This window comes from Arachis ipaensis, chromosome B04 (genome assembly GCF_000816755.2).
Source record: "Arachis ipaensis cultivar K30076 chromosome B04, Araip1.1, whole genome shotgun sequence".
Taxonomy (NCBI): domain Eukaryota; kingdom Viridiplantae; phylum Streptophyta; class Magnoliopsida; order Fabales; family Fabaceae; genus Arachis; species Arachis ipaensis.
Genome location: NC_029788.2, coordinates 102487377 through 102499659, shown reverse-complemented (window position 1 = coordinate 102499659; position 12283 = coordinate 102487377). Strand labels below are relative to the sequence as shown.

Here is a 12283-nt window from a genome sequence, read left to right as displayed (position 1 = left end):
TGTTTACCAATTAAGAGTATGGATAATGAAAATAAAAAAGTCTACATATGCGGTGATCAATTTGAATAATATCCAAAAATCTTCTAAAGAAGTTACCCGGGACAATGTAACCATATGATCCAGCAACCCTGGACATGGCACCGGCACCGGCACCAACACCAGCACCTTCCTCAACAGCGTCACGCTGCAAGGTCTTCGCAAGCCCAAAATCCGCTACATGAGGCCTAAACTCATGATCAAACAATATGTTATTGCTCTTCACATCCCTATGAACTATAGTAGGCACATAATCATAGTGAATTGGTGTTTAATAACGATGGATTTTTGCTAAATTCAATTCTATGGTGTTTCCATTATAGCATATAACTAATAAAAAACTAATAAACTCATCATAGCATATAGCTAAAAATAACAAAGTTACACCAAACATACATATAACCAAGTAACAAACACATAGTGGCAAATGGAAATTAAATGAAATTACATGAAAGTCCAGAATCAAAATTCGGCATTAAAATCAATATACACCATTATTTTAAAAGGCACAAACAATAATATATATTTTTAGGACAATTTACTTAAATAAATTAAGTGGAGGAAAAATTTATCCAATTACACATTTCTGAATACCAATACGCAAATGCATTTTTTCATAATTCTATAGAAACCGCTACTGGTACTAGCGGATTAGGGGATAACAGAAATCGTTATAGGCAGCAGTGGTTTCTATGGAAAGAGATTTGGTCATAAACCGCTACAGGCAGTAGCGATTTATGTGTATTGGGTGTTGAATGTAGATCGCTGGAGGCAGTAGCAGTTTACGTGGAGTGTGTGTGTATGCTGGTTGCCTATAAATACCCCTCCAAGGCATTGAGCTAAAAAGAGTGTGTGTCATTTCTCATAAATGGATGGTGAGGAGTGTTTTCTGGCTCTGGTGCATTGCTCTGGGAAAATTCAAAAAAGCAAAAGGCACGGTGTTAAATTTAGAGACAGGAACCGCTTAGTGTTTTTATTCGGTCGTCAAGTACATTGGTAGAGATAAAACATAGCATATTACAGAAGTTGGATGTGTGTGGGATAAAGTGGGTTAAAAAATTGTTCTACAAAATTCCCATTGCCGTTGTGTCGGCCGGTGTGAAGTATGAGACGTTTGTGATAGGGTCCGATGAAGACATGCAGGTCTTGTTTCATCGTCGGTGGAGTTTTTCGGAGGTCAGAATACCCAAGTTATTTGCGAAGTTAGAAGATGGCGTCGACAGCTCTGGGGCATCGGCACCGAATCCTCAGTCGACGACGATGGGTGGTGCCTCGACGTCAATGCCGGTGGTAGCACCTTCCGGTCCAATCCCCGATCCTCCATGTGTTGCGGTTGGTACTGCTAGTGTGCCTCGTGGTGTTCTCGATTTTGACTTTGAGGTTGGACCAGATCGTGTTGAAAATGCCATGCGAGACGATGATTCAGCCGATGAGCCAGTCGACATTGTTGAGGATAGTGATGATGATATTCCGAGCAATAGGCATATACCCCAATGAGCATATGGTTCTGACACACAACAATATCCTCCACACTTGTCAGCGTTGAACTTGGAAGCCATAGGTGAACAGCAGGAGGTCGGGGCAACCTATGTGGGTCAGGGTCTGCATGATGCAACCGCTCTGACGAAATTTCAGATTGGCCAATCTTTCCAGAGTAAGGAGGAAGCCGTGCTGAGTGTGAAGGATTACAGCATCCGACGTGGAGTTGAGTACAGGGTGATGGAGTCAGACCATCTCAAATACCAAGGGAGATGCAAGGAGTTTTGAAAAGGGTGTAGTGGATGATTCGTATCGCGCTGCGGCAACGAAAGAGCAGTTGGGAAGTTAGGAAGTACAACAAACCGCACACGTGTTTGGCCACTTCCATATCGAGCGACCATAGACAACTTAATTATCATGTCATTTGTGCGAGGATCTTTCCATTGGTCAGGGCGGATGTGTCGGTTACGATTAAAGTGTTGCAGGAAGCAACTGAGTCCACCTATGGTTTCAGGCCTAGTTATAGGAAGGTTTGGATGGCGAAGCCGAAGGCAGTAGCACAGATCTACGAGGACCAGGAGGAGTCTTATGGCGAGTTGTCCCATTGGATCCTTGCGGTGACGTCCACCATGGAAGATACAATAGCACTTCTGAAGACCTCTCTGGTTAGAGTGGGTGATCAGGTTGACGAATCGACTGTCTACTTTCATCGTCTTTTCTTGACATTTCCTCCCTGAGGCCTTCTGACACTGTAAACCGCTAATCAGATGGTACGCAATTGTATGGCAAGTACGGAGGGACCTTGTTATTAGCTATTGCTCAAGACGGAAACTCGAACATCTTGCCTATTGCATTTGCACTTGTGGAGGGAGAAAATGCAGAGTCTTGGACATACTTTCTGACCAACTTGAGAAGACATGTGACTCCACAATTGAGCATTCTGGTAATCTCTGACAGGCACAACAGCATCAAGACGGCACTAGAGGCACTTGATAGTGGTTGGCAACCTCCTCATGCTTATCAGACATTTTGTATTCGACATGTTGCCGCCAATTTTGTTCCCACGGTTTTTGTAGACACACCCTCCACATAAACCGCTACTGCCTCTAGCGGTTTACGTTCAGCACCCAATATACATAAACCGTTACTATCTGTAGCGGTTTATGGCCAAATCTCGTTCCACAGAAATTGCTGTTGCCTATAGCGGTTTTTGTTATGCCACCAATATACGTAAACCCTAATTCACTACTACTAGTAGCGGTTTCTATAGAATTATGAAAAAATGCATTTGCGTCTTGATATTTAAAATTGTGTAATTGGATAAATTCTTTCTCCACTTAATTTATTTAAGTAAATTGTCCTATTTTTTTATAAATAATACTATACATTCAAGTCTTTTTATAAATAAAATTTAACTAAGTTAAATAATAAAATTTGAAATAATGCTAATAATAATTAATTTTTCTTATATTAGACCAACTTAATTAGACTTGATTAATAAAAAGCTTAGATATATAGTATTATTCTTTTCAATATTATAATATAATAATATAGAATTAGTTAAATTAGTCCATGCTTTATCTTTTTAACTAATAATATTGAGTTAATGTTTATATCATTAGATTAGATTTTTTTATTAATTTTGGTTCAATTTTATTCCTTTATTTTTGACATCCTTGCCATTATTAAAGAGAGAGAGAGAGAGAGAGGTGTGAGGTAGACATACCCTCCTGGCTGGACTGTTCTTGCTGGTGTTCTTTTCTATAAATACGGACATACCATCTCTTCTCTCTCCCCTCTCAGGTCTCACCTCACCTCACCTCACCTCACACTTCTCTCTGACTCATAACTCTTTCTTTTCTCTCTTTCTTCTTTCTCTTCGCTGCCATTTCCACCACTTGTAGGGTTTATCTATCTCTCTATTTCTCAACACTCTCACTATTTATAACAATATTCATCATAGCGATTGATGATGGACGCTTATGCCTTCCACCTCGCTCTTGCCGCTCTCGTCGGAGCTTCGGCGGTAGCTGTCTCTGCCTACTTCATGCACCGCAAGACCCTCTCCCAGCTCCTTGAGTTTGCGCGCGCCGTCGACGATGACGCCGGTGATACCGGCGGTGACGGAGATTTGACGAACCATGCAAGGAAGCATGTCAATGGTGGCGGCGGTGGAGTCCGCGCCAGGAGGAGGGGGAGAGGTTACTACCGGCGAGGGCTGTCGCTGCCGGATGTCGGAGCGATCTCCGGCGGTGGCGGAATGGACGGTGAGGATAAGTGGAACGGACTGCCTCCAGTCGATGGGATTCCGGCAGGATTGCCGCGGCTGCAATCGCTCCGGGAAGGTATGGCTGTCATCAAAATGCTTGATAGTAAAATTGTATAATTTGAAAATATGAAATTGAAGTCACTGTTATGAATTATGATGTGTTTTTCATTGATTCATGGATTGGAGTTAAGGGCTATGTGAATTGATGCGGTAGTTTCTGGAGCTACTCTATTAGTGGTTTATGAAATTTTTGAATCTTTGTGAATTTTTATTTGTAGTAGTAATCTAGTAATTCGAAAATTTGATCTTTGCTTTGGAAGGCTTGGAAATTCGGATTCCATTGAATTAATGGTACAGGCATTGGATAATGGATATGCCTTCTTTTTTCTCTTTAATCTTTTTCTTTTTATCCTCCATTGTTTTGTTCCAGTTCATAGTATATGTGATTGAATGAAAAGTTCAGAAGATAGAGGATCAAGCTGGGTAATTTAAAAATTTTAACATATAGAAAAACAATTTAAAGAAAAAGCCACTGAAGAGGAGAGAATATGGAGCACTAAGCAAAAAGTTCCTTTTTAAAAAAAAAAGGTAAAAAGAGCAAACAAGAATATTTTCTATGAATAAAAATATTAAAGTATCAAACTTCTTGTAGGCATCTTCACCTCTTTTGGATAGAAAATGAATCTTAATCATCCAAAAAATGGAAAATTAATTCTAAATTGTTTTCTGAGTTTATTCTGCTGTCTGGTTGAGATGGAATAATTGAATGGGAAAGATGTTCCACTATATTGAATGTGGGAATATTACTTTATTAGTAAAGTGGGTTTTAAAGTATAAAATTGATTGAAATAGTGAGAAGCATTTGGTTTCTAGTATAAGTATATCAGAAAGGTGCTTTTGGTGAGAAAATGATCCCTTGAGCTAATATGGATTGCATCTAATCTACTTTAAAATGTTGCCATGCCCTTTTCTACAACAAAACTTTATGCTATGTTTAAGCATAGTTATCACTGTGCTTTCTTTCTTCCCTGCCTTCTTTTTGGCATGATTCCCACGTAAATACAAGAAATGTTTGATCAAATCATTAATTTGTTTTATTAACCAAGGAAAAAACTTTACAGCAAAATCCATGCATCCTGGTACCCCAAAGAGAAATATTTTAAGACCGATTTCTCCCAAGTCACCTGTTGCAAGTGCCAGTGCCTTTGAAAGTGTAGAAGGATCAGACGATGATGATATTGCCGCTGACAATGCTGCAATGGATACAACATATCTGCATACAAATGGAAATGTTGTAAGTCTTGTGATGTTGTTCTTCATAGGTTTAAATCTACATTCATATAGCATTCTATAAGCAGAACCTGTTAACTGTTTTCATGATATAAATTTTGTGATGTTGCCAACTTGCCATTGCTCTGTTCCATCTGATGCGGTGTTTTGCAAAGTATAATAATAATATTTAAATGCTATACATTGTTGAATTTTATATAACGTGCGAGCAGGGTACAGAAGTTAAAAACCCATATGAGACTTTACCTGATAATGTTAATGCTAATGGAGAGAAGATGCAAATAGCTGCCACAACACCAAGTATGATCCGTTCTCATAGTATGTCCGGTGACCTGCATGGTGTTCCACCTGATCCAATTGCAGCGGACATTCTCAGGAAAGAGCCAGAGCAAGAAACTTTTGTTCGACTTAAAGTTTCTCCCATTGGTATGAATATTTCCTGTCTCTTAATTCTATGATTTGCCTTAAATTTGTTTTTCGATAGCCTGCAGAGTCCATTTTCTTTTGAAAAAAAAAAAACAACAGATTTAACTTCTGTCTACATGTGGTGGCCTTGCAAATTTGCCAGTGTTGAAAATCATTTGCCAAAATTATAATTTATATATTTTTATTGGGTTTAGAGGCTCCATCACCTGATGAAGTGGAAGTCTATGTGGTTCTTCAAGAGTGCCTTGAAATGAGAAAAAGATATGTTTTTAAAGAAGCGGTTGCTCCATGGGATAAAGAAGTTATATCTGACCCCAGCACTCCAAAGCCTAACCCACAGCCATTCTTTTATGCACCTGAAGGAAAGTCTGATGTGAGTTTTTATGAGTTTATTTTATACTTTTCCATCATCGAAGAGGTAGATATCCCAATTTTATCTTCTGTGATTAAATGAATGTTATTTTGTTTTGTAATGCAGCACTACTTTGAAATGCAAGATGGGGTTATTCATGTATATCCAAATAAAGACTGTAAGTAATTAGTAATACACCAAGTTTCTTGTAGTGTTGTCTTTAGACCTTTTTTCAAAAGAAATTTGTTTCTTCTTTTTAACTGGATTCTTATGCAACTTTGCTTATAATATGCAGCAACAGAAGAGCTTTATCCTGTTGCAGATGCAACTACTTTTTTCACCGACCTCCATCATATACTTCGAGTCATAGCAATAGGGAATATACGAACTTTATGTCATCACCGGCTTAATCTTCTAGAACAAGTAAATACTAAATACATTCAATGTTGCTGTAACTTCTTATTAAAGTCATAAACTGCATTATACTTGTATTTCATTTAAAAATAATATTTGACAGTTCTATATATATTTTAGAAATTCAATCTGCATTTGATGCTAAATGCGGATAGGGAATTTCTTGCCCAAAAAAGTGCTCCACATCGAGACTTCTACAATGTCAGGAAAGTTGATACACATGTCCACCACTCAGCCTGCATGAATCAGAAACATCTTTTAAGGTTTATAAAATCAAAGCTGAGGAAAGAGCCCGATGAGGTGATAACTCTCCGTCCTCCTCTCTCTCTCTCTCTCTCTCTCTCTCTCTCTCTCTCTCATTTTTTTCTAGAATTATTATTATTATTGTTATTATTATTATTATTATTAAGCTAAAGTTATGAATTCAATTTTCAAGATGAATGGTTTTCTTTTAAGCTGCTGTACTGGATAAGTATGTACCAACAAAATGTCGGTGTGTGTATGTTTAACCAGTATGCAGTGGGACAATTGATAATTCACATGTAGGCAATTGTTTTGCTTATTAGTGCATGCTTCTTTAGTAAGTGTAAAATGAAATGTCTTACATGTAAAAGGTTTCAGTTTACTATGGAGTTCAATTGTTCAAAAAATTACAAGAGTTCTTAGACATGCAAATGATTGATTGATTTCATGAGATGCACCAGTACAGATGATATTCATGCTTGCAAGTTACAAAACCAAAATATGATATGCTATGCATTATGTTATGCTCTTTCAGTTATGGATACTGTGACTGATAATCTTGGAAAGTGGTATACATTGCAATGATTGGATACTCATTACAACCTCTATAATTTTAACTTCATTCAGGTTGTAATATTTCGAGATGGGACATATCTCACATTGAAAGAAGTTTTTGAGAGTCTGGATTTGACTGGGTAACAACTTCTATCTAATTCATACCATAATTATAATTTCTAATTGAATTTTCTTGGCTACATCTTAAAATAACAATTTTTTTTTTCAAATTGCTTTTTGAGCAGATATGATCTCAATGTTGACCTTTTGGACGTTCATGCAGACAAGAGCACATTTCATCGCTTTGACAAATTTAATCTTAAATACAATCCTTGTGGGCAAAGTAGGCTGAGGGAGATATTCCTTAAGCAAGATAATCTCATTCAAGGTAATTTTTTTTTTAATGAGGACAGTTGAATCTCTCTCTCTCTCTCTCAAGTATTTTTTATTTTACTAAATATTGCTTCAGAGGCATCACCTCGTTTTAGTGTTCTTAAGAATTGGATCATTAATTTGCTTTAAATAGAGTTACGGGTTCCTAATTGGGAAATTTGTATCTGTGATTAAAATGGGCTGGTTATTATTGAAGGAGGTTCATAATTCTTTGAAGTTGGAAATTTCATATATTTATTGTGGTCTTGGCATTTTCAATTGGAAACAAGCAGCCAGGCTTTGAAGTCAGTTTTTGAATTATATTTCCAAAAGCAACTATGATTGTGGATTGGTATAGTAGTAGAAGCATCAGAGAAAGAATACCGGTGGTTGTTGGGAATCAGAACTCATTTGCATTAATTCTAATCATTTCAAGATCATCTGACTCATGTTCATAATGTTGTCATTTGTGTTACACCAAACAGGTCGTTTCCTTGGTGAGGTGACAAAGCAAGTGTTTGCTGATCTTGCGGCCAGTAAATATCAGGTATTTTCTTAACTTCATCTATATGTTTTCCTCTATTATTGTCTAATGAAATGTAAAATTCAAGTTAGACTGCTAATTTTCTGTGCTGGGTCTTTCAAATTTGTGCTTCTTGTCTTATACACCCTAAGAATCAGCATGGTTTTACTTTGGTGAGTCATGCCGGTTAATGTGTTAAATTTGCCCTTGCTTCCATAATCATGCCCACTTCTTTTGTTCTTCCCTCCACCCCACATTTTGTACTCACAAGAGGTTGAAATGTTGATGAGGATTGTACTTATAGCTAGCTGTATTTCATTCATGTCGAAAACCTTTTTGTAACCGATGATAAAAAAAATTCTCACGTATATTTTATAGCATTGAGGGGTAATAGAATTTACTTTTTATTTTTATAACTTACTATAATCTTTCATCTCTTGATTTTTATTTCTGTATGCTTATTCCCTTTGAAGTGGGTGCCAAATGATTGCGAGCTTATTGCTTTGCATGTATTGTTCACAGATGGCAGAGTATAGAATATCAATATATGGGAGGAAACAAAGTGAGTGGGACCAACTAGCAAGTTGGATAGTCAATAATGAACTGTATAGCGAGAATGTTGTTTGGCTGATCCAGGTATTTATTTATTTCACTCCTTGATTACTATGCATAGTAGTTAGTTCAGGAGTTTTTAGATATATACTTCAGTTTTTGTAATTATTCTTTTGCCACATCTCTTAGGAGTCTCTATTATTTATGACATTTACCCTTTTTTCTTTATTGCTAATAGATTGTAAAGTGTAGCTAAGTAGTTTTAAAAAATTGTCTTGCAGCTTCCAAGGTTGTACAACGTGTACAAAGAGATGGGAATTGTGACCTCATTCCAGAACATCCTTGACAATATCTTTATTCCACTTTTTGAGGTTACTGTGGACCCTGATTCGCATCCTCAACTGCATGTTTTCTTGAAACAGGTTTGATAGGATTTCATTTAATTTAAATTGTTAAATAGTAGTTTGACTTGGGCTTACTTTGGTAAAGTTTTTACTTTTCAAAAGTAGCGTATAAAAGGTAGCTTTTTAAAAGTTGTAGCATCTGTGTCTGGTAAATTAAATTAAAAATGACTTTTAACAAGCATAAACAACAAGTGCGTTTGGTAAAATAACTTTTAAAATTTAAAAATACTATAATAGACATTAATGTAAGAATTAAATTTGAATATTAATTAATGTACGAGGTTATATTAGATTTTTTAATTTTGATAAGCATAAGTTAACTTTGAAAAGCTCCTCCTTAGGTGCTTTCAAAAGCGCTCCTAACTTTCAAAAGTTGCAAGCATAAGCACATGAGCTTTTTATTTACCAAACCCAAAACGAAGTGCTTGCTTTTGAAAAGCACAAACACCCCTCCGAAAAGCGTTACCAAACCAAGCTTGCTAGTTTTGCTTTGTAATTTTATGTCTCGCCCACCCGAAAAATTATTTTAAAAAAAGAAAACAAAACAAAAACAGATTTAGAGAGATATTTAATCAATCATGTTTTATTGTTTTGTAGTGCTTTTCTTGTGAAATATAGAGCCGTTGCCCAGTTATGAGTTTTTGTTTATGTATGTTTAGGTTGTTGGGTTGGATTTGGTGGATGATGAAAGCAAACCTGAAAGACGGCCAACAAAACACATGCCTACACCTGCTCAATGGACTAACGTATTCAATCCAGCATTTTCATACTATGCCTATTACTGTTATGCCAATCTTTACACCTTAAACAAGGTTTGTAATGGTTTTTCTTAAACAACTTTATACTTTCGTCAATTTTGATTAGCTGTTCTAGCTATTCACTTCACCACAATAGAAATCAACTCCCTTTGTTGACAAGAGGAAGAGTAAACAAGGGTTCGCACTCTTTTCTTTTAACTACTATGTAGCATAAGTTGCAGACCTCTTGATCATATTGTACCAAAATCATTACTATATATATTTATTGTGTTGCTTTCTTCTTCTTTCATCAGTCATCCATGGATTCCCTTAGATGGGCATACTAAGATTTTCTGCTTTTAAATTCATAATGAGTATCCAGAAACCCCCAACTAAAAAATTAAAAAACAAAAGAAAGAAACAATAATCATAGTGAGTATATAGGTATCTAGAATTTGTTTTGACACACCAAAATTTGACATAATGTAATATTTCTCAGCTACGTGAATCAAAGGGAATGACAACAATTAAATTCCGTCCACATTCTGGAGAGGTAATTATTGGATTGCAATTTCTTTTGTTTGCAAACTTGTTAGTTGTATTGGTCCCTGATATATCATGTTTGATGCAGGCTGGTGATATTGACCACCTAGCTGCAACCTTTCTTACGGCTCACAACATTGCGCATGGAATCAATTTGAGAAAATCTCCTGTGCTTCAGTATTTATATTATTTAGCTCAAGTATGGTTAATTTTCAATTGATTTTTGTTTATTTAAATTTTTTAAGTGACTAATTGGTAATTGTATATTTGTTATCAGATTGGGCTGGCAATGTCTCCTCTCAGCAATAACTCCCTATTCTTAGACTACCATCGAAATCCTTTTCCAATGTTCTTCTCACGGGGATTGAATGTTTCACTTTCTACCGATGATCCACTCCAAATTCACTTGACAAAGGAACCATTGGTTGAAGAATATAGCATAGCAGCTTCTGTAAGTTACATATTTCATTCTCTACCCCTTTCTCTCTCTATGAGCAGGCATTGCTGATAGAACACAATTCCTCTACAGGTATGGAAGCTGAGTGCATGTGATTTGTGTGAGATTGCCCGCAATTCTGTTTATCAATCAGGTTTTTCACATGCATTGAAGGTAATCTTAACTTGAATTTGGTACTCTTGTGAATAAGTGAAAAAAGCTGAGATCTTTTCTGTGGCCTAAGTATGGATGGCGAGAGGTGTCATATGTTTACAGTGAGCTCTTCTAGGAGAGCATTATCCAATACTCAATATCATTCTTGGTATTTTAGAATTATAAAATTTTTAACATCATTATTTGGATGACATATGAATCCTTGTTTATATTCAAGGAGAGAATATGATTCACTGAACGAGGATAATAGTACATAACTGCAAAGTGTGAACTACCAACTTAATTCAATGTTATACTTTGACGATATTGATGAAATTCAAACTTAATAATCACTTAAATCATTGCTTGAATATAGTGAAGAGACAAGAATGATAATTATACATACATGGATAAAAATATATTTTATATATACACATACACACACAAATTCATCAGCTTTTCCTGTGGCAGTCACATTGGATAGGTCAGGAGTACTATAAGAGGGGGCCAGATGGAAATGATATTCAAAAAACAAATGTTCCACATATACGATTGGAATTCCGAGACATGGTATGATTTCAATGAATGGGTGAATTCAATATTTTAAACTAGATTCTTTTTGTGCTATATAAACAAATTAGGATAGAAAATTACGTTGAAGCTATGTGTATAATTGCTGTCCTTGCAGATTTGGAGAGATGAGATGCAACAGGTTTATCTGGGCAAAGCCGTCATTCCTGAAGTAGTGGACAGATAGATAATATGCCGGAGGCACATAGCATTTGTATTTGGCTCTTTCTCACTTGCTCCATAGAATGATTGAACCTGTTGCCCTTAGCCCACATTACCCACCCGGCAATCCAGCATAAGGTTTTAGGCTTTTGGCACGCACAAACTTAGGCCGAAGGCATTTTGGTTCGAAGAGTTGGACCTGAGACAGAGTATATATGTATCCCACATGATGTCCTAGCTGCGCCATGGATCAAATCAATTTGGTGCTGTAAAAGTGCTTTTTCTTTTGTTCATTTGGGGGCTAGAGTGAAAAGAGTGGGGTTGCCAATAATTGCAGGTGCATTGATCAGTGATGCTTGTTGCAGTTAGTAATATATGTGACATAACAACGCAGTTGAAAGAGAGGCATCCAGTCTCAAATTTTGATTCCAATTTGTTTATAGGGTGTTCTTTCATTGTTGGTGTATGACTATAAGAGGGCCTCAGTTTTGGCATTGTGAAGTACTGAAGTGTATCAAAATTACTTAACAATATAGCTAGATAACCCAATGAAACCTAAAATCATAACAAAAAACTGTTTTTTTCCCACTCAATCCTTCCCTTTCAAATTCAAATTGGTTCAAATTAAATTATTCATCTAATTCAATTCAACCGAAAACATTAAAATTGTACTAATTTAGATTTAATTGGATTTTATTTTTGATAAATTGTATAGATTGGATTAGATTTTAGATCTATTTCTAAAAAGTAATCTAAATTGCATAATG

The 12283-nt window shown here is 36.2% G+C and overlaps 2 protein-coding genes across 2 annotated transcripts; both read left to right on the top strand.

The window, feature by feature from the left end:
• On the top strand, positions 1818 to 2608 carry LOC107636785. Its single transcript, XM_016340273.1, has 2 exons — positions 1818 to 2198; positions 2306 to 2608. Exons 1-2 carry the CDS (start codon positions 1818 to 1820, stop codon positions 2606 to 2608), a joined length of 684 nt encoding a protein of 227 aa, XP_016195759.1.
• On the top strand, positions 3235 to 12080 carry LOC107639574 (AMP deaminase). Its single transcript, XM_016343113.2, has 19 exons — positions 3235 to 3860; positions 4906 to 5078; positions 5287 to 5500; positions 5695 to 5873; positions 5979 to 6030; positions 6148 to 6275; positions 6387 to 6566; positions 7137 to 7204; positions 7310 to 7452; positions 7922 to 7983; positions 8482 to 8595; positions 8793 to 8933; positions 9575 to 9727; positions 10152 to 10205; positions 10284 to 10394; positions 10473 to 10646; positions 10725 to 10805; positions 11256 to 11354; positions 11473 to 12080. Exons 1-19 carry the CDS (start codon positions 3485 to 3487, stop codon positions 11539 to 11541), a joined length of 2571 nt encoding a protein of 856 aa, XP_016198599.1. The 5' UTR covers positions 3235 to 3484; the 3' UTR covers positions 11542 to 12080.

Bases quoted from the DNA above. Each gene is read 5' to 3' on its own strand.
- LOC107636785 (XM_016340273.1), top strand. From the start codon at position 1,818: ATGATTCGTATCGCGCTGCGGCAACGAAAGAGCAGTTGGGAAGTTAGG. The intron at 2,199-2,305 runs GTTGACGAATCG...TTGTATGGCAAG, and splicing joins TGGTTAGAGTGGGTGATCAG to TACGGAGGGACCTTGTTATT.
- LOC107639574 (XM_016343113.2), top strand. From the start codon at position 3,485: ATGATGGACGCTTATGCCTTCCACCTCGCTCTTGCCGCTCTCGTCGGA. The intron at 5,079-5,286 runs GTAAGTCTTGTG...ACGTGCGAGCAG, and splicing joins TGCATACAAATGGAAATGTT to GGTACAGAAGTTAAAAACCC. The intron at 8,596-8,792 runs GTATTTATTTAT...ATTGTCTTGCAG, and splicing joins ATGTTGTTTGGCTGATCCAG to CTTCCAAGGTTGTACAACGT.